This window comes from Colius striatus, chromosome 1, assembly GCF_028858725.1.
Source record: "Colius striatus isolate bColStr4 chromosome 1, bColStr4.1.hap1, whole genome shotgun sequence".
Taxonomy (NCBI): domain Eukaryota; kingdom Metazoa; phylum Chordata; class Aves; order Coliiformes; family Coliidae; genus Colius; species Colius striatus.
In genome coordinates, this window is record NC_084759.1 from 25,041,447 (window position 1) to 25,063,767 (window position 22,321).

General features: G+C 35.2%; 1 protein-coding gene across 8 annotated transcripts in view; it reads right to left on the reverse strand.

Annotated features, from left to right (window-relative positions):
- The window catches only part of SUPT20H (SPT20 homolog, SAGA complex component), a 32,769-nt gene that overhangs the window by 6,777 nt on the left and 3,671 nt on the right, over window positions 1-22,321 (reverse strand). For 2 of the 8 annotated variants that reach the window (XM_061993908.1, XM_061993885.1), the window contains exons 3-20: window positions 21,911-21,946; window positions 20,782-20,840; window positions 20,631-20,697; window positions 18,257-18,386; window positions 17,493-17,596; window positions 16,842-16,958; window positions 16,657-16,710; window positions 15,821-15,960; window positions 14,410-14,566; window positions 14,273-14,329; window positions 13,131-13,202; window positions 11,962-12,119; window positions 9,591-9,623; window positions 7,419-7,536; window positions 5,008-5,116; window positions 4,577-4,738; window positions 2,482-2,794; window positions 1,306-1,460 (exon numbers count right to left, since the gene is read on the reverse strand). In XM_061993908.1, the coding sequence (XP_061849892.1) occupies window positions 1,306-1,460; window positions 2,482-2,794; window positions 4,577-4,738; window positions 5,008-5,116; window positions 7,419-7,536; window positions 9,591-9,623; window positions 11,962-12,119; window positions 13,131-13,202; window positions 14,273-14,329; window positions 14,410-14,566; window positions 15,821-15,960; window positions 16,657-16,710; window positions 16,842-16,958; window positions 17,493-17,596; window positions 18,257-18,386; window positions 20,631-20,697; window positions 20,782-20,840; window positions 21,911-21,946 (2,041 nt within the window). Of the gene's footprint in view, window positions 1-1,301; window positions 1,461-2,481; window positions 2,795-4,576; window positions 4,739-5,007; window positions 5,117-7,418; window positions 7,537-9,590; window positions 9,624-11,961; window positions 12,120-13,130; window positions 13,203-14,272; window positions 14,330-14,409; window positions 14,567-15,820; window positions 15,961-16,656; window positions 16,711-16,841; window positions 16,959-17,492; window positions 17,597-18,256; window positions 18,387-20,630; window positions 20,698-20,781; window positions 20,841-21,910; window positions 21,947-22,321 lie in introns of all 8 variants that reach the window. The other 6 variants (XM_061993933.1, XM_061993916.1, XM_061993892.1 and 3 more) reach the window with 6 other exon arrangements.

Genomic DNA, 22,321 nt, shown 5'->3' on the forward strand with positions numbered 1-22,321 from the left:
GTTCACAGACCACAAGCCTGGTATGGGTTATTAAGCACTGAGATCCATGCGGACAGTCATCAGCTGAGAAAGCCTCAAAGCTGTAGATTGCCAGAAGAGATACAGTTGTACACAAGGGATGTTCCACTTCACACTTTGCCTCATCTTAAACTCTCTCCTAAGTATTGTCTAATGGTGACTGTCAGAGACAGAAAATAAACTGGATGGATTTGGGGCCTAAACCAGTAAAGCCATTCTTATGTTAATATAATGCTGTGGCAAAAAATACAGATAAAAAAAGATAGGCAGACCTCCTCTGGGGCAATGTTAACAGGAAAGCTGTGAAAGAGATGAGACACATATTCTGCTGTGCTCCACAACGGTAAATCAGCCAAGCTCAGGCTTGTGTCCAGTTTTGGTTATCACATGTTAAGAAGCACGCAAGCAAATTGGACTGTCTAGAAGAGAGTGACAGGATTATGAAAGGTTTGAAAAATACGACGTATCAGAAACAGAAGACAAACGTAGGACATGACAGCATGTTTGATACTTAGAAGGTAAAGGTGGAGAAAAAGGGTGAATGACTACTTTTCATGTCTGTAAGGAATAGGAGAAAAACAATTAACTTGCAATTAAGGAGATGCATTGTAATTAGAAGGAACCATTTTGTATGGATAATGAACTACTCCAAACAGCTACTGAGGAAAGTAAGAATCTTCTTTAGTGCAGATGTTTAAATTAGACAATGTTTCATTATGGTTTGGACAGATTTGACTCTGTCTCAGCATAAGGGATGGATGCCTTGGAGTCTCTTCCATCATTCTCATTCCATAATCATATGTTACTTTCTTTTGTTAGATTTTTTTAATAAAAAAAATTGAAATCCCGCTTTAATGAATACTGAGGCATACGAATTTATATAGTCATATCTGAAGGCAGTAAGGAACTAATTGTCCTACTAGAATAAAGCAGTAGCAGCAACAGAATAAAATGTCCTGCACATTTAAAAAGTGAGGCCTCATTCCAAGTTGCCTTTTTGCTGGCAGTCGTCATTATCAAAGTTGCACTTGAATTCAGAATTTCTCTCAAACTTCCTACTGAGCACACCAAACAGTCCAGGTTTAGATTGTATCCCTAGCCTAGCACCTCAAATATCAGATCTCAAACACAGCCTACTCTTTGATTGCAAAAGTATGTCTGTTGTACCAAGTTCCAGGCATCCAATACACCATCTGTCACACAATAGCCACCGCTGTCCACTGCTCTCACAAATGTTTTCATGCTGTCCCTGTCTGAAGGGTGGCTTTTCAACTCATTCACACTAACCTGCTTGAGAGGCAGACTGCATTGCAGCGGGCAGGGCACTTGGTACCAGACCTCCTGATGGTAAAATGCCACTCAGATTTATACCTGCAGGGGCTATGGCACCAGTGTTGCACCCCAACATAGGGTTTGAACCACTCATCAGTGTCTGTGCTCCACTGTAGAAGAGGAAAGACAATACATCAAACCCAAGTGATACAAGTAAATCAGGTAACTAAACTTTTGCCCTCTGTTTCATGACAAGTAAATCAATTGTTTGATGTAAATAGGATTACAGATAAAGCATCAAGTCATCTTAAAAAAAATAATTATGCCTAGGGCATAAGACATATGTAAAATCCATATCCTTAGCATGTACAGGTTTTTTTCTTTGGTATAAACTATGGAAAATAAAATACAAATGACTTGAGAAATAACAAAAGATCATTGGTCTTCAAACTGACTGTATTATCGTAACAAAAAGTTAAGGATCAGGTTTGTGTTTTCTTCTCTAATCTCTAATTAACCAACCGTGTTCAACTGCTCAACACCTCAGATGGGTAACTCCAGAGTTTGACACCTGCATTGAAGCACACTGTCTTACACTGGTGATCTGTTGATCACAGAATGTCATTTAGTCTACAGCAGTTCACAGTTATAATCTATTACTGGCAGCAACATTTAAATTTTTAAAACCACAACATGAGTTTTAAGGATTAAAGAATGTTTAACCTCAACGACTGAATAAATTGTCAGGAAACAGATTTGTTGTTTTCTTGTATTTTACAGCAACTCTCCATTCACAGGTACTTTAATATCACATCTCTTTCCATTTTTTGTTTATAGTGGTTTGTATATGATTTCCACCTCCTTTCTGATTGACTTTTTCTATCAAAGACAAAACCTCAGAAATCATTGAAACTGAACTTCTGAAATTACACTATATGCATCCAAAAAGCTGAAAGCAACAAATGTATTTCTTAGGCCTTTTCAATATTCTGATAGTAGGTGCTGCATATGTGCTAGTGGCTCTTCACTTTATAATTACAAAGTGAATGATCTTTTGTATTACAGATCCTAAAAAAAAAAAAAATCTATCCCAATGGACGCTGAGCAGCTCTCTACCATTCTCACCTTTCCCATCTCAATACCCCAACACCCAACCCTGCCAGAGCAAACTATTGTTAACAAAACACTTACCACACAGAGCCCACTACATTGATGAAGTTAAGTCCTGCAGGGTTTGCCATGACCTGGGTGGAGGTCGTTCCTGTAGTAATGGATGTTACCATGGTGGAAAGAGGAATGGTCATTACAGGCAGTGCCTGGCTCAGAGACATTTGTTGCTGAGCAAACGGGGTTAACAAAGTGGGCTGAGGGGTGAAGCCTGAATCTTGGGGAGTAGGGGTGGCAGAAGGGGTAATAGGAGTTGAGCTCTGAGCATCAGGAGGGTGTGGGGTCGATGAAGGGGTGTTGGTTGGAGTAGGAGTAGATGGTTTAGGAGTTCCAGACCCTGCTCATTGAGAAAAATAAAAAGTGCTAGTTTGTTATAAAAGGCCAGTCCTTTTTCTATAGTAAGGTTAATGGAATTTTACTTAGCACCAACAATTTGCTCCTTTTTCCAGACTGCAAGTGTTAATTTCTACACGACACGAGTGTTGCAGCACGCACTCATTGTTAAGGATGCAGTATAATCACACAGAAAGCCCATTCTGCATGCTTAGTCCCCTAAGCCATACACTGATTTGTACCCTCCATTAAGTCATAACTCCATTCAGAAATTCTTAAGTCAAAATAAAACAATTTCTTAGTGACCATTTTAACCTAATGAATGTATTTTGTCCTAAAATGTTAAACATAGAGTATATGCACTGCCTGCACAATAGCATCGGGTTAAAAACATATGGAAAACAACAGATTCAACAAAGAACAGACACTATTTTAATAGTCATGGGTTTGATCTAAATTTCATTGGACAACTAAACTCCCACTGGCCAAATGTTTGTCAACAAAAAATAATTTGTCAATATTTAATAACCAGAGGATAATACTGCATCTTTAAAAGTTACTGTGTAATGCCTTCTGCTTAAATATAGCACATATAGCTCTATTTGTTGTGGATGCAGTAAGCACAGTGTATCAACAGAAGAACAAAACAAAAACCCCCAAAAAACTTGAGGTGGTTTTCAGCTTTTTGGTTTTTTTTGGTAGTTGGTGTTTTGTGGTTTGGCTTTTTTTTTTCTGTTTTTTTTTTTTTTTTTTAGCTTTCATGTCCTGCAGAAAGAAAGGAAATAAAGATGAATGTCCAGCTGTTGTGACTAGAGCTTTAAGGTAACAACTGTGTGCAGATTTACAGAAGTCATAGCACTAACAGAAAACCAGAGAAAATATGTTATAAGAAAACTTTTATAAGGTTTCTTTTTTTCTTTGTGCAAAACAAGAAGGCAGAAAAATTACACCTTTTGAGCTAACCAGATTTTAAACGATTTAATGCAAAAAGCATATTATAGTACTGGGCAGGATACTGGGATGTGCAGTATACAATTATTAAAAACTGAAGAACTGGAGCTGTGGTTTCTTTTTGTACACATCTGTTCAAGAAATGTGTCAAGACGCACAGGTATCTTTAAAAATGTTTATGATTTATCGCTACGATTACAATGATCGTGTCAGTGTCAGTGAAAACACTTAAAACTAGGATGTCACTTGTTCTGGAAGTTTACATTTTAACACCTGAGAATATGGTGCTATCATCATCAGCATCACCACCACACTTGCAATCAGCAATGATTTGTAAAACAGTGTAGGAGTGTTTAAAAAAAAACATCTTATTGTTTATTGTATCACCACCTTGGGACTGATCAGATTATATACATACATAGAGATACAACTGCACCAGCTCCTATAACATTTAGAAAACCAGATGCTTAAATTACGTAAAGGCAAACTGATCTAACATACTGTTTTTACACTGGAGGAAAAAAATCTACACTTGGAAATTTCATCTCATCACATCATCTACCAGCCTTTCATAAATGAGATCATACTAATTGCATAAAATGTATTAAAACGTATACACAGAGGGTGCATACATATATACAGAAAAAACGAACACAGTTACAATAAACATAAAATACATACAGTGAACGAGAGACCTGCCTAAAGCTGCACAACTTATACAATTCAGCATACACTGTACACTTAAGTTTCATCATTCCACAGGTTAAGAAGTCTATCTCAGGAAGCATTTATGCAAAAGCCTAAGATTTAATGGAGAATTTAGGTCGTGACTCACTTTGTGAAGAGCTCGCAGGAGACATGGCAGCTGGAGAGAGCATGCTAACTTGATTAAGATCCATAGATTGTTTCCGAGAAAGACCAGGAGGCTTAGAAGGAGGAGGAGGAGGAGTTGGGGATTTGAGATGACCGCTTGACTGTTGTGGACTAAAAATATTACCTGAAAAAGTATAATTAAAATACATTATTGTTCTGTGACTACATGTTCACTCAAATATTTGTTACTGTTCTGTGAGTATATAGTAACTTAAATATTCATTATAATATTAATAATCATTAGAAATAGTAATAAATTAATAACTAGTAATAACAGGAAATAAAAAAATGCTCTTTCCAATTTTTTTTTCATTAAATCGTTACTAAAGGGTTATTATGCCATTTTACAGCAAGCACAACACATAAAAAGGAGACATTTGAGTCAATAATTACCTGAAGAGCTACTTCCTGAACTTGAAGGTAATCTGATGGGAGGAGGTCGGTGTTTGACACCTTTCCCCAATACTGAAGACTGAACAGAGCCTGACACACTTTCTGGCTGCTAGGAGGAAAGAGAAATTAACACTCCCAAAGCAATAATGTGAGCTTCCATATATTTGATAGAAAAGACAATTCAATTAGTTTGCATTAGGCTTCTCAAAAACTACTGCAAAATTCCCTTCAAACTTCTTTTATTTAGAAAACGTAACCTATGACTGACTGTCTTTAGAAAAAAAAAATATCATAGAATGGTAGGGGTTGGAGGGACCTTTAGAGATCATCTAGTCCAACCCCCCTGCAGAAGCAGGTCCACCTAGATCAGGTCACTCCAGGCAGGTCTGGAGGACCTCCAAGGAAGAAGACTCCACAACCCCTCTGGGCAGCCTGTGCCAGGGCTCCCTCACCCTCACAGTGAAATAGTTTTTTCTTATGTTTAAATGGAACTTTTTGTGTTCCAGCTTCATCCCATTACCCCTTGTCCTGTTGCTAGATACCATCGAAAAAAAGGATGTCCCAATTTCCTGACATAAAATGCTTTCCATCAAAAAGCAGCTTGAAAGTGCTGTTAAAATTTCAACTGAGCACTTTTCTCTGCAATTCTGAATCCCTGTTAGGATTTTTCAGAAATGCAAGAGTAATGGATGCACTTAAAATAAAAGGATAATTTTGGTTTTACTTGAAAAATTAGATAATTTCTTTATTTCACCATTTGTATATATCTGCCATTTCCAACTGAGAGAGATTTAGAGAACATGACCAGATTTCCTGATTCTGGAAGTATGAATTTAAACACATTCAAGAAAATCTCAAATGTGTAGAAACAAGTGCACATTTTCCCCATTTACTTCAGCAGCATCAGAACTTCACCAGTCTTTGGGGAAAAGTGCTCCCTTTTGGCTTGTTCTTAGAACCTACTTATTAGCTTGTCTGAACATAAATTAACTTCAGCTTCAGTCTGCAGTTCTCAGTCACTCACAACAGATCCTAAATCTGTAATTCCAATAGTTGACACCCTCAAAAGACTGAACAGTGAAACAGTTATAGCTACAGCCTATATATTTTGAGTATAATGCAGGTATTCCAGAAATTACAGCAATGTCTAAACGAACACAGCCCCAAACTGTTGAAAACAAGTCTGTCAATATTGTGAACAAAATATTTCAATGCTGTTGTGCAAAGGTTAAATTAGATGTGCATATGTTAACAAATCAGATCACTCGGCATTGCACAGAATCAACTTTTTCGGAGAGCTTAGCTTCCACTGGTTCTTAGTAATAAGAAAACTCCGTCTACATGTTTCTAATTGCTTGCTTATAAAAAAAGAATCTCTTAAAAGAAAATTCTTACGACTCCCTTTCTCTTCTACTATTAAAATTTGCTTTCTTCATTCTGAAAATAAAGACTAATGCCTCATTCAAAAGATGACTAGATTACTAAACACAGTGAACTGTGAAACTTTGGTCCAGCTTTCGGAGGGGGCTTGGACAGACAGATCAGATGACTCTCACAAATACTCTCCCACCTTAAGTTACTCTATTTTTTGTAGTGTATATATATATAGACACATACACAAACAGATAAACACACAAGTGTACGCAGGTCTGTACGTATATATAGATTCATACTACTTCTGCAACTGCTGGCTTTTGCATCCTGTTCTTCCAGATGACACAAAGAACTGCCTCTTTCAGAGCAATGTTATTGCAGTTTATAAAAACAGGTATTTAGGGAAAGATCTAGCAAAGGAAATTAGCCCAAAAGATAGAAAATTAATTTACTAGTTGAAGCCCAAATGCAGCCAGAAGCAGCAAGAAAAACATGAGGCAACGCCAACAGGCATGAGGATTTGTGAATGTAGGAATTTTTACTGGATGTGTGCATACAAGCATTAGCACTTAAAATTAGTTTTTGGTATCGTTGCTTTGGCCTTTAAGTTTTCCTCTTCAAAGTCAAGAGAAAATAATTTTAACAATTCCTAAAGGAAAAGAAGTTCAGCTACTACATCGGCTTTTATGTTTACTGAGCTGTAAAATGCATAGCTGCATTTTACTATACTGCTCTGTGAACGGTTCATCTGAATGGTTCATCTTAATGCTACAACGAAAACTTGGAGCTAACTGCACTATACAGAGAGCAAAAAAAAAACCAGATAGCTAAAAGACAACATTTGTATAGTGAAAACAGAAGTGCTCTCCTCCAACTTTTGCAGTACACTCACATTGAATGATTATGACAATAAAGCATTTAAAAATTGAGAATTAAATTACTAGGCTATTTGACTTTTAAATATGAATAGCAGAAATTATTCCAGTAATTCAATAATCGGGTAGAAATAAAAGAAAGGTACAGTTCGATAAACTCACTTCCATTTCCTTCCCTGGAGAAAGGTGACTAAGATTGACTGATCCACCTGAATTATGAAACATTTTCACGGGACATTTGGCTTCATTTTGTACTAACTCCTGATACTGGTTCACAACTCTGAAACAGACAATAAGGACGTACAACTTTGAACTTCTGAAGTAGATCTGTATATGTAAACACAGAATTGTATATATTACATAGTCACATAACATTTTTTATACATAGGTATAGATTACATAAGTATATATCTATATAGGGATGTACATATGTAAAACATGCCTATAGGGCATATATATGGCTAGATATCTTTCAACTTTATGTTCCCGGGCTCTTTTCTTAGATTAATTGCTTTAGCTTTTCTTTTAATCACTCTTTTCTAATGCAAAACACAGTTTGTTTAAGAAGTACTATTTTGGAGGACTGTGTAGACAGAATAGTTTCCAAATGCAATTGCAGTTCTTTGGGATGTCATTCAATGGGGATCCCACTCCTATCACAGAGGTCCAGGATCTTCTATAAAGCTGTGACCTCTTCTTATTCTCCCCTGGGGAACGGTCAACCCTCCTTCAACTCGTGGTCTCTGAAAGCAAGGGATGAACTAAGAGGTCCACACTGAATGTACATCCAAGAACCAGTTATCACAGCAAAAGTGATCACTCTTCTCTGAGCACCAGGACAGCTGGGTTTTATTCTACAAGACTAATGAGTAGTGATGTATTCAGGAATTTAAAGCATCAATAGCATCAGGCAAACAAGTTTAAAACACCATCTACCAAATCAAACACTCCATCTCTGCACATCTGAGCCAACTAAGTTGAAGGAACACTGTTTCACAAACATGAGCAGAATATACAAAGTGAGCTTGAAGATTTTAACAGTCAAGCTAAAGGCTGTTGTCACTTGTACTCTGGCAGACTGAACCTCAATGAAACACTGATGGAGTGTTTCTGTTAGCTTGCACTTAAATGCAATGAACTAGGCTTTGTTTTGGTATAGCACTGATCTGGCATGCTGTTACCTGACTAATGAAGACATAAGTAAGGGCTCCCAAACACAAGGCAGAAGAAAGGGTGCAGTGTATTGTTTTCATCAATTAGATTTTTAGACTGCCTTAAAATTACAGTGGAATTAGAGTAACAAAATTCTGTGTACTCTAAAGGGTGGTCCTGACCTCCTTTCTCCTCTACTGTTTCCTCTTGTCCTAGTCCCTGAAACCCAACTGTGTATTCTGACAGAAGGACTTCTGTAGCCACTTATAAACATAATCAAGAAAACAACCCCGCTTAAAACTAGACCCCTGTATTACTGTTGGTTTAGCTTTCAGCTAATCACTTCCTCAATTCAGCTTACAGTAAACAGGAAAAGTCTTTATCAGTGCAAAAGAGATAGAAGAAAATATAAGCAAAGAGATTCTTGATCCAAAATATCTATTACAATAAAGAACATGATTATTGTTTTTTGACCAAATTAAGGACCTTCTCCCTGCTAGGCATAGAAGAACAGTGTGTGGGGTAAGCGCTGTGCTGTGTACTTCACTTTGAAGTCTCATACAACTGGCTTTGACAGAGATTGCTTTCTAAAGTTCAGTGCTCATATGCACAAAGAAACACAACCATCTGTAATGTGATACACAATGACTTTGAAGAAATACTTATTTTGCTGACTGCTATCCCAGAATTCCTACTCCTAATCATTCTACAACTAAAGTATATTGGAAAACTGGTTTGTTACTTGATTCTACCAGAACGCTGAACCAAGTAATGCATAAGACACAAAGATAAATTGTATATATGTTCAGTCTCAGATTACATTTACAATGAACAATTACCTGCATTACTAATGTACCATACAAAATAACATGAAATTCCTGACAAGTGCTCTCAGAATTTTATTAGTATTTGTGTAACCAAAAATAATTGTGCAATTAACTGTAACAATTTGCTGGAAATTTAGGTAGAGGAACACGCTGTGTTCATGTAGTTGCTTTCCTCTGCCTTGTTTGTTAAATATAGAAACTCCCCACTATATCCCACTTCTAGTTATGATGATTAATTCCTCTTGTTTTCCTCATCTGTTTCCATAACTGTAATATTAGCAGACGTAATAGCTAAAGAAACAAACTTCACTATTTGGCATCAAGCCAAATGACACTATATACTATATTAATTTACCTTTCAGCATCAGTCTTTGAACCAATAAGGAACCTGAAATATAAAATGTATAATACATTGAGTCATAAAATGGACTAAAACCATGTTTTTATAACCAAAAACTTTGAACAAATGTCAATGGTGCTCTTTTTTTCTGACCTGCTGAAAATAAAAGTGATACCCCACCCACTTAAAGGACTGGGTATTATTTCATACTTGAAATACAAACTTGGCTTCGTAACTATATGTACATTATACACATGGTCTAATGTAGTCTTCTGCAAATCATCTACAAAGCAAAAGCAGAACATGGAAGTTAGGTATTTTATATAAAAAAAAAAAAATGAAGTAACTGCTGTGGAAGAATTGCAAAACCTGTAAAAATTCCAGGGGAAAAGCTATGGGTAAATCAAGTGTCCTGTGGGTGTGCAAAGAACACCTCACCTGTAACATTAACAAATATTTAGTTTCCATCATTTGTTTTCACTTGCACAAATTCTCATTCGTCATGAACTTCCAGAACTCCTAAATAAGCATTTATCTTTCACATAATACTTATGGCTTGCAAACTTATTACTTCAGTGACTTTTTGTTGTTGTTGTGAACACTACAGACTAATTCTGTTTCTCTAGCTCACAAAACCCCACCGATTTATTTTCACATCTTCTGCACCTTTCACTATCTGTGATACAAGTTTTCTAATGAATAAGTGTCCAATTTTTGATGAACTTTAACTGGTAACGTCTTAGAAATAATGGAGTAGAGCAGTGATCTAAAAAAAACCCAAAACCCAGGCATCTAACACCTAAAAATCCTTTTAATTCCCAGCCTTATTAAAAAACCTGTAAGCTAGCACTGCTGTTCTAGGAAGATCAGTGCTATATATGTCTGCTGGTTTTGACTGGCCTAGAATTAATTTTCTCCACAGCAGCTAGAATGGGGTTGTGTTTTGGATTTATGCTGAAAACAGTGTTGATGACAACCTGATGTTTCAGTTATTGCTGAGCAGTGCTTACACAGAGTCAAAGCCTTTTCAGCCTCTCACCCCCCCTGCAATTAGGCTTAGGGGACACAAAAAGTTGGGAGGTGGCACAGCCAGGACAACCGACCCCAAATGACCCAAGGGATATCCCATACTGTCTGGCATCATATGCTCAGTCGATAAAGCAGGGGGAAGACATTTGAGTGATGGTGTTTTGTCTTCCCAAGCTACCGTTACCTGTGATGGAGTCCTGCTTTTCTGGGAATGGGTTAACACCTGCCTGACCATGGGAAGTTATGAATGAATTCCTTGTTTTGCTTTGCTTGCATGCACAGCTTTTGCTTTACCCGTTAAACTGTCTTTATCTCAACCCATGAGTTTTCTCACTTTTAGTCTTCTTTTTAGTCTTCTTTACTCTTTCAATTCTCTCCCCTATCCTGATGCAAGAGGTGCAGAGTGAGTGAGTAGCTATGTGGGGCTTAGTTGTTGGCTGGGGTGAAACCATGACAGTAGGGAAATAAACTATAAATAGCTCAGTCTAGAAATAAAAAATCCCAAGTATTATGAATATTTAAAGATTTTTTTTTTAATAGGAATTACATGCTAGACAATAAACATTACTTTAATTAACAAAACTGAAGTTGCTCCAGCTCATTGCTCCTTGCCTTACTGAAATTTTAAGATATGACCTGATCTAGGTGAACCTGCTTCTGCAGGGGGGTTGGACTAGATCTCTAAAGGTCCCTTCCAACCCCTATCATTCTGTGATTTTATGATTCTTTGTATGGAGGAACCTGTGGAGCAGAGTAGAATCTGGTGTATAAAACAGAAAGCGCCAAGAATAGATGATCTTTGTAGAACCACATTGGCCGATTCAAAACAATTCAAAATGTAAAGTTTCTTAGAAGCTTGTGGTTTTTTTCAATCACTTATTTAGCCTAAATTTCTCTGCATAAGGGTGAACATAACATATGTTTTCACAGCATCAAGCAAATTTTGACAACAATCAAAACTGAGTAACACTCGGGTGTTAACATGTCTTAGTTTCTTTACAATTTGAGTTGGGTTTTTGTATTTCTTTGTTTTGTGGTGAATTTTTTGTTGTTGAGTTTTTTAATTTTGGGATTTTTTTTGTTAATTTTGTTTTTTTACAGTGTATCTTTACTGTAAAAACATGCAGATTTAGCATTTAAGATATGATTTAATATTTAAGATATTTAATTTCATTTAAGATATGATTGTTACTTTAACATTTTTTTGTTCTTGGTAAAAATGTTTAGGTTCATAGCTGAATTTTTGGAACAAAAAACAGATTTCTAGCTCTGGATTAGTTTTATGACTAAAAATTATAAGTAATGTTTGTCTTTCTCTATTAGATCACAACAGAGTTTAAAAGTACATGTAACTTACTGTGATGGAGTTAACAGGTTGTCATTTTCCTCATCTCCTTTGAGTGTCTGAATTTTACCATAGTACAAAGGATTGCCAAGAGACTGAAAAATGGTCAGTTTTGTTTTTTGAAGCTGATTACCAACTTCACATTCAAACACATAATCATCTTTTACTTCCTAAAAATACAGAAGGAAATAACCAAGGTAAGATTCAAACAAGTGGTAACAATAAAAGCTAGTAAAATACGGCAGTTCTATATAATACAGTAAGAAACACTAAAAAAGATAAGTAACACTCTATAACATGGGGTGCAATACCCAAAATGAAAGTGATTTGAGAAGAAGTATCTAAAAGAATGAGAGGAAACGGAATTTCCCATCTCTTAAAAGTACAAAAATATTGCAAATCCTAAACAATCACTTTAGATATGGAAAGGCAGACTGGGCAAACATATTTAGAACCAGTTTTATATCAATTATGACAACACAAAAAATATTTAGAGTAAAATGTCCGAGATGAAGATTAAGTTCTGTGGGAAAGAATTACATTTATGCTAATATGAAACTACAAAGATATCATGATATATGCTGTTAAGAAAGACTGTTTCGTCTCCAAATGACAAAGAATTAATGAACTTATTTATGGAGAATTAGAATATAATTAATATAATTGCAATAATTATATTATCCATAAATGACTACTACTTATCAAATCATGTAATTTGTGCCAAAAACCTTAAGGTTCAACTTAAACATTGCAGAAAGGGCTTTTTGTAAAATGTATTTAACACTACTTAATCTCTTTCCAAATATAACATTTTAAAAAAAGCTCTTTTCCATCAGTCTTTGAGTATGAGTAAAGAAAGCAATTTGATGAGCAGAGTACTGCTCCCTGTAAACTATCATGCTTTCTTTACTATACAGCATTTTTTTTATTACTTGAGGGATTACAGTTGCTTTTCCTTCTATTTCTGTGACAGTTGAGGAAATTACAAGACTGATCACATGTATGCTGCACTGTATTAAATTACAAGTACCTGTGCTAATCTTTCTATGTCTATATAACCCAGAGAAGATTAATTAAATTGGATGAGGGAAGATTATTTCCACATTACTGTGATTTGGTTGAAGTAAGAAATGTTTTTAACTAAAGACAGATAAATTTAACCAAAGGTCTAAAATACTCACATGCGCTGGCCAGACAGTTGGTTGTGAGTCATCAGGCTTGATAGACTTTTCCACTTTGGCGTATTTTTCCACCTTAAAGAGAATAGAGGTATCAAAAGAAAGAACAATAGTCGTGTCGGGCCAGAGGTAAAGTCAATGTAGTACAGCTTCTTAGTTTTAACAGTGGCTAAAGATGAAAGTCTTAGAAAGTAAGTGCAAGAAACAGACAAGGGTAACTCAAAACTTTGTACAGCATCCCCTCTCTTGTGCTATGCATTCAGAAAAAGTACATTGGAGAACCTTCAGAACTTCACATGTGATTTGTTACCCCATAATACCTATGTTACACTTAATGAAAGAGTGAAGTGTGGCTTGAGACTACAGATGGAAACCACTGCTTGTAATGTCCAGTGGTCAAGAAACTTCACAATACCAGTAACTCCTAAAGACTCTAATTAGGTCAGGTACAATACTGCTGAAGTGCAGAGAGAGAAGGTTTATGCAAACTCGTAACATCATTTCATGTGTAACGCACATTCTTGCAGCCCTATTAAGTCCAAAGATGAGTCTTGTATAGTCTATCGAGTCCCTTCTGTATGCTAGTATTATGTGTTTTGGCAGTGCCACAAACTGAGTGTGAATGTCAGAGAAGAATGCACACAGAGTGACCAGGACAATTCCCAACTAGAATTCTCTCTCTACATATATATATATAAAAAACCCAATTGAAAATACTATGTCCCACAGTATAACATGTAACAAGAGGAATTTCTACTAAGCTGAAAAGTTACTTATTTTAAAGTTATGTTCTTACCTCAATTCTTTTTCTATTTTATGTTATCAGACAACTTCAAATAGACAACTGCTCACTGAACCCACAGATGGACAATACTAAAGATTTGTTTACACTGTTTATTTGATCCAAACTACCACATTACAACTGTAATGTGCTGTAGCTTGTGTTTTTCCTTACAGTATATAAAGATCATGTTAAATGTTAAAGTAACTCCTGGTTTCTAAAGGTCATTCCCTGATACTGGATACTCTTTTTAAAATATATGTATAGATATATATATCTACACACACGTACACACACACACTCTTTCATTTCTTCATACATTACAACATTCAATAGAATTGCTAACGGTAACAACTGAACTTACATCCACTTCGGAAGGTGCCGTCAAGTAGCAAGGGTTCTGTTTCCACATATCTACGCACTGGAGGATGAAAGAACAGTATTAAGGCAATATTTAAAGAAATAAACAGTTTTAAGTATACTATGTCTCAGAACACTTACATTGCCAGCTTTAGAAATTTTGAGGTCATACTGCTGGGCTCCTTTCCTCTCCTTCCTTTTCTGCAGGTAGTCAAGTAATCTGAGCTGAGGTGGAGTTGAATAGTGAGCTACTTCCTGCTGTCTGTTCAGAGATGACCTTGAGTACCTTTTGAAGCACCTATGGTAAAATGACAAATAAGCTTGTAAAACCATCAAAATTAAATTCCCCGCTGCCTGTATACAAACATAAGAAAATACCCTGAAATGCCACTTCCATTGAGACTAAAAGATATGTTTTGAAATATTAATTTAAAATCACTATCCTAGGTTACTCTGTAAAACTCATACTCTTGATCTCTTATTTTTGAAAAATACTAGTATTGTGTTAATATATTTCAGCACTATATATACTTCAAAGTAGGATTGTTTTTGAAATGCATAAGTGAAGTATATTATCAAAATGAGTAACTGAGAACTTGCCAAGCTTAAAATATTTGCATATTATCAGAGATTTCAGTTCTACCAAAAGATTTGTGCATTGATTATGTAATTATGAAGTTATAAACACACTAACTATCCTCCATTGATTGTCTCATGCCAAACCATTGGTACTTTAATGCTGTTCTGGATGTTGACTCAAAACCTTTGCCCATTTTTCTATCGGAATTTTTGGTGACTATCAAGGTCTAATTTTAAGGTCAGCCTGATCAATTTCACTTTTTAGACAATACCACTAGTTGTACATTAGCATAGCAAATCTAGTTTTCAATATTTCAGTCATTCTGACCATTAGTATACTTTCATTCTAGAGAGTGAATGCAACTCTTAGTAGAAGAAACGGGAACTATTTCAAGATTTTGTGAAAAAAGTGAACAACCGTACACAAAAGTGACACAAACTCAACATTTTGTATATAGTGTGTTCTTCATTACTTACAAGCTTTCTAACATTCTACTGTGCCTATAATTCTGTTCAGCCTGAACATCAAACATGTAAATAATTACTTTAGTTTCTTCATTCGGAGTGAAACTTGTATATAGCTTTTAACAGATCAGATACCAACATGCAATATAACCACTTCTATATTTTACATTACTGAGCCATCATCTCAGCTTACATCTGAATTGTGGAAAAAAAGAACAAAATAAACCATGCAATATAACATATTAAGAAAATAATATATATTCACATTCTTTTGATATACAAAAATAAGACTATTTTAGTATCTACTAATAATGGAAATATACATAAATATTTGCTCAATATTCTAGTATAAGATATAAATTTTTGATCGTTCCTCATGTTCCTAGTACTTCAGTAGGTATTACATGAGAATTTTCACATAAAGCATTACTTTCTTTTTTAAAAACACTTCACAACATTTCAAAGACAAGCTTCTTGACATCTTAACATGCTTCCTACTGAAAACTACCGTTTCATAGGGCGAGTATTCATCTTCTGCTTGTTGTACAGGAGTCTGTTTGTAGTACAGGTCACTGCTATCGAAGGATCAAGACACAAAGGCTCTGCTGTAGCCAAAATAAGTTGGCTCTCAAGAAGGAGTTTGTCCTCCTGTAATATACACAGCCATTAATAAATGTAAAAATATGAAGACTTTTACATCAATTGATATATACCTATGCATATGTGCACGTTATCTTAAAAAAAAAAAAAGAAAAAAATGTGTTGGAATCTGTTTTCAGTCAATGATTTAGAGTGACGGACAGGCAATCTGTCATGAAATTAACCTACCTAGGACTTTAGACAATTTACAATTTGAAATGATTTGAGCATGACAGTGGTTCAGAAATACAAACGAGTGCATTGACTAGACTGTACAGACATAGTTCCATAAGATTCCCTTTACTGTAACCATATCAATAGCAAAACGATGCTACAGGAGCAATCGTGCCATTAGACTCTAACTTCTGTTCTGGGACTGTATGTTGAAGATGAATGAAGTAACGTAAACTAGCCAGAGTAACTCCAATATTGTCATTCTGCATTACCAAAAATTCAGGTCTGATTCTACAAAACTTTTAGCAAATCTTATGGCATCTTATGGGAAGATGCTATTCTATGATTCTATTCACAAGTTAATATGCCAGCTCTCTGGAGCATGTACCATGCACATCACTGACAGTATGAATTATAAAAAACATAATCAGTTTTGTTTATCAGGTTTGATCAAATAAATAACTTTAATAAATTTCAGTTTATTTTACTGTGTATTTACCACATCACTTTAAGGTTTTAAAAATAACCCACCTGTGTCCATTTGTGGTTGTCACTTGTTATAGAATGCACATCACAAATTAAAGTCTGAGAAAGAAAAGAGAATGTCAATTACCTTTCAACTAAATAGAAAGATTTCTTAAAATGTGTTCCGTGATAGTTAATATCCAGTCTACGAACTATCGTAACACTGATGAATGACTGAAAACACTTCTCACCTGCATTGTAGGACGCAAAAGAATGTGCTTGCTTTGGTACGTTGGAGATTTCATGTTACCAGACTGCCTATAGTCACGTATTTCTGCTATGACACATCCACAATGAAAAATATTAACCTAGTTGAAACAAAAAATTTTAAACAAATATTTACCAGTCTGCCTCAGCCCCTGTCTCCAAAAAGAAGTTACATATCATAAAATGATACACACCATATATATAATATAAAATTCAGCAATACTATATACAAAAAGAATCACTAACTTCTGTCAGACCAGTAATCTTTACTACATACCTAGACACACCTAAAATATAAGCTTCAAATGTAGCGTTCTCATATGCCTGCAATGTACTTCTAAGATATTCCCATACCAAATATTTCATAATGAAAAAGAACAATGGACAATTTTGCTAGACCACAGAGCTGAAGACATTTGGCAGTCTTAACCACATCAACTTCCCTTCAAAACCTTTCTTCCCAGTACTTTTTTTCCTTATGTATCAATAAAATACTTAAGGCATTAAATATTACAGTTCCAAATGCACAAGTGTTTTACATCTTATAGTTGGAATTGCCTATGTGAAACTTTGAAAACATTAAAATCTGTCTGGCTACAAAAAGTAAGCTCTTTTTGAAAATGAAACTTTCAAACCTGAGATTTTTCTAAAAGATCAACCAAAATAGGTGGTAGCTCCTCTGCATCCAAATATTCAAGCAGCTCTCCTTCCTCATAAGGCAGCCGAATGGTCTCAGAATCTGAATATAAACAAAACATAATGCTTTTCTTTTGCCTTTCAAGTTCAAACTTTAGCAACATGACATCTAAAACAAGCTAGACAAAAAAAAAAAAAGCAGGGCCAGTGGAAACCTATCAAGGCAACTTTTTTTGCATAGTATTAATTCTTATGTCCATTTCTGTTCTCAAACCTTGAATTTGCTCTTACTGTACCAAAAGGCAGTATGTTATTACTTCATAGCTCAACCAGATGACATTTCCCAGCTGTATGCTCTTATTGCACATCACAGTATCAGTGGTATAAAGATGTAACAGAACTAGAAAACAGATGTCTTTAGTCAGATTTAGAGAGCAGTCAAAGAAATAATTTGACAAAAGGAACCTGAAGCGAGAGAAACTCAGTTGAGCGACTGAGGAAGCTAAGGGGAAAGAAGAGAATGGAAGGCTATAAAAAAAGACTCACGTCTACTGATTTACACTGCACTATTGCAGACTGCTTCTGACCACCTCAGCTTCATGTAAATATTTAGTTCACATATAGTTGTTTGGGGTTTTTTTTGTCTACTCCTTCCATCTTCAGGTATTATGTTAGCAGTGAAACAGTTAAATATAAGCAACACACTGTAGCTGTTTAAAGACCATTCTGAGCATTTTAAAAATATGAAGAGTAAAAGTATTACCTGAACCATTTTTTCCCCTGAGCATAAGTGAATAACCCTCATTTCCCGGATAGAGGTTCACTACCAGACATGACAACGTCTCCTGCATAACCAGCTTCTCAAGTAAATTCACATTTCGCCTCAGCTTCTGCTTTAAAAGTAAACATTGCTCATGAACATAATACTATCATGTAATTAGAAGAAATAACAACAATTGCTAGAATATAAGTACTGCATAGATTAAAGTTGATGTCTCTAAACAAGCCCAGTAAAATCTAATTGTATTCATCACAGTATATACATTATGTATTATTTATAGACATAGATTTTTTAAAAATCACCCATCTAAATAAAAAAAAAACCCCTTTGAATTATAAGTCCATAGACAAGATGGTTAACAAGAATGATCCTGTGCTACAGTGCTCTAAATCTACAGTGCATTATAATCTGTATCATTTCTATGAGCATCATTTATACACCATCCTTGTTTGATACTAATGAAAAAATACTTGGTACTTTTAAACACCCCTAACAGAAAGACATATTTCCTTCCAGGATTAAAATACTGAGTTGAAATTATAAAATTTATTGAATTACAGTATTTGGAAGCTTTCTTAATTGCCTTGACTATATTTATTGAAATCTAATACAGCAGCTGCAGAGACCATTCCATTTTTTAATGGTAAGAATGATGTTTTTCACATGTAACAGATTTTTTAAATTTGTATGCTTCAAAGACATCACATACATCCTACACATTAAAATATTTTAAAAGCCCCTCTTAGAGTTCAGAGGTTTAAGCTCTAAATCTCAGATAATTTTGTATCTCCTGCTTGGAGGCTAGATGTCATACCTGAACACCAGGTCTGGGAGGAGCCACTCATTGAAACTTATCCCTGGTGCTCAACTAAGCCTGCTCAGCTACTCATTTCACATACACTCAATGAAACGATAGCAGGCTGTCTCTTTTTGAACAAATGTATCTTTCCAGAGAGTTTGAGAAGAAAGAATGACCCATTACTTATAGGGGAACAAACTAAGAGATAAGGACTGAAAACAAAACCCCAAATCCCACAGTATCTGATGGAACACTTTAACAGGTATGCAGAGAAAAAAAAGAGAAAAATCTTTTCCATCTCCTGCTATGTAGTTTTAGAACTACTGTCCCAAGTTAACTCTTCCCCATGCCTCAAGAATGATGGTGACTACATCTTACTGACTTTTACAGTTTAGAAATCCTGGAAACTAACACAAAGAAAAAGACAGAGCAGCACATGAATCCTGGTTAATAGGGAAAGATCTGGAGGAGCAGGTGATAATGGGGGGAAGTATGTCATGGCAACGATTGAGGCAGAGATTTCTCAGGAAAGCCAGTGCCTCCTATAGGACTCTGAAGATGCAGCCTGTTATGCAAAATCTTCTTCAGTTAAAATTCTTATTAGCCCGCTGCAACATCTACCCAAAAAGAGGAGACTGCATGTGCACTGCTTCAATTTTCAGATGTATTGCTGAGCAGGGCTAGAGCTATTGGGCTTTCACTTAAGACACAGAATGAAGCAGCTTGACGTACAGTAAATGTCATTTGAGAGCCAAGTCAACACTCAACTACTCTGATATCTTCTCTCTTAAGACCTGAGATACTGTCATCTTTGGACAGGAAAGTTTTTGTATGTTTCTTTTTATAAAGTTGATAGATAATCAATACTTTCATATTTCCTTACCAAAAAAAAAGTATTTACAATAAAGCTACTTTAAAAGAGCAGCAATAAAAAACCCCAACAAATAATCCCATTCTTCTATCACTGAGACAGAATTAATACTGCTTCTAGAAGTACTTGTTACTAATAATACTATTAACACTTACTATTGAAAAGGCTGATTCTAGTAAGGCCATTATTCCATCCAAAATACAGGCACTGAATGATTTAGTAACCACTCATGGAATTTCTAAATAAAAAACTGTGTTTCATAAAACCATCAAATCATTATGGTTGGACCTTTAAGATCACTGAGTTCAACCACTAACCTCACACTGCCAGGCCCATCACTAAACTAAACCATATCCCTCAGCACCTCATCTATGCATTTTTATAATATCTCTAGGGATGGTGACTCCACCACCTTCTGGACAGCCCGTCCCAATGCTGAATAATGCTCTCGGTGAAAAAGTTCTTCTGAATGTCCAATCTAAACCTCCCCTGGTGCAACTTGAACCCATTTTCTTTTGTCCCATCATGCATTCCTGGAGAAAAGAGTATGTAGCCTTAGGTAACTACTACAGTAACCAGAGTTCCTTCTCTTTTTAAACAAAGGAATTAAGTGAAATTAAAAAAGTATTTTCTGAACTTGCCTGTTTATAGACAAAATGAGAACTTTCTTAGCAATTTCCACTTACCTTTATCTCAGGCTCTTTTTCACATTCTTCTATATATAAATCATAGAGTTTTTGAAATACAGATTTTCTGAAATGAAAAAAAACTTAAAATGTAACCAAAACTGAATCAAAGAAACTTTATTTAAAAAATAAAAATTAAAACTTTTCCTACCTTCCACTGGATAAGTATTTTCTTTTGGGAGGTCTCTGACGGGCACTTTCAATTATATACTAGAAGAAAAAAACAAACCAAATAATAACATATATTACAAAGAAATTTAATTCTAGCTCTCATGCAACTTTAGATCATTACCAGACAGTGTTCTACGTATACAGAAGTAATTAGAGTACATGACTCTTCCAAAATGCTAAACGCAATCTGGTGTATGTTACAGTCATCAACAAGGACACTGCTCAATTTACCTGTGGAACGCAGCATTTCATAGTATGAGTTGCATGCAACGTCTTGATTTTATATTATTGTTTTCTAATAACAGTAGTAAATAACACTTCTGAAGTTACCATGCTAAAATACAATCAAATTCATACATATGAGTTGGATATTTAGAAATCAAGTACTTCTCAACAAAACCAACTTTAGGAAGCTTAATTTTCCCCTTATCTCTTGCATTTACACTAGTTTTCTCTAGAGAGCTGTGTATTATGACCTAAGTCATGTACACAACAAACAATAGGTAAAAAATAATTAAAAAAGAAGATATAACCCTACATTAAATGTAGCTTATATTCTAACAAGGTTTTTCCAAATCTCTACTGTTTGCCTGAAGTATTTTGATTAACAGCTTAGTTCACAATTTCAATGAAGAAGTTGTCTCACAGAAACACATATTTGCCTAGGTTCAAGGTAACAATTTTATCAGGTGTCAGCATGAAAGAATAGGAATGTGACTTTCCTCTTCATTCTAACTGGACTAGCCTTGTAAACACATACAGAATTTTGCCATATACTTCTGACAGCTCTGTGCAGCTCTGCTTATTGCACACAGATTTGGTAGTTTAAAAGGAGAAAACTGAAGCCCTGTGTGGTCTGTCATCATTGCACCTGATGATGTTCTCAGTACAATGGGTGAAAAACAATACATAATATTGCAATTTCCATTATAATTTGGCAAAACCTGTGTTACATGTATTGGTGATTATTTATATACATGCATATATATTTACATCACATGTTCCTCCACTGCTTTTCAGAAGAAATATAAAAAAATACAACAGCTATTTTTTACCTATAAGAAAGACCAACAGATTATATGCAAACAAATAACTTAGCTACTCCTTACCTCTGCACGATCCAATGCCAATTCTAAAGCTTGTTGCTGCAAGAATTACAAAAGTTTTTTTAGAAATTACATTAACTGTTTAAACATCTTCATACTTAAAACCACGACAAAAACTCTGTTACTACTGATATGAATTTAGTCAGAAGACAGGCTCAAATTCTTTGGCACACACTAAACTTTGCAGCTGAAAACTCCCACCTACCAAGTGTCTACAGTTGCAAGATACTGGCTAAATTATAAAATCTTAGAACAATGAAAGGTGGTATAGAAATTATGTCTAATAAAGACAGTAATAAAAACAATTAGAGATGACAAGCAGAGAATCTGTTTTCCCATTAAGCCAGCTACTAGTTCAACAGAAAGACTAGGCAAAAGTATCCCTGAACAATTGTCCAGGGATAGACACTGGTA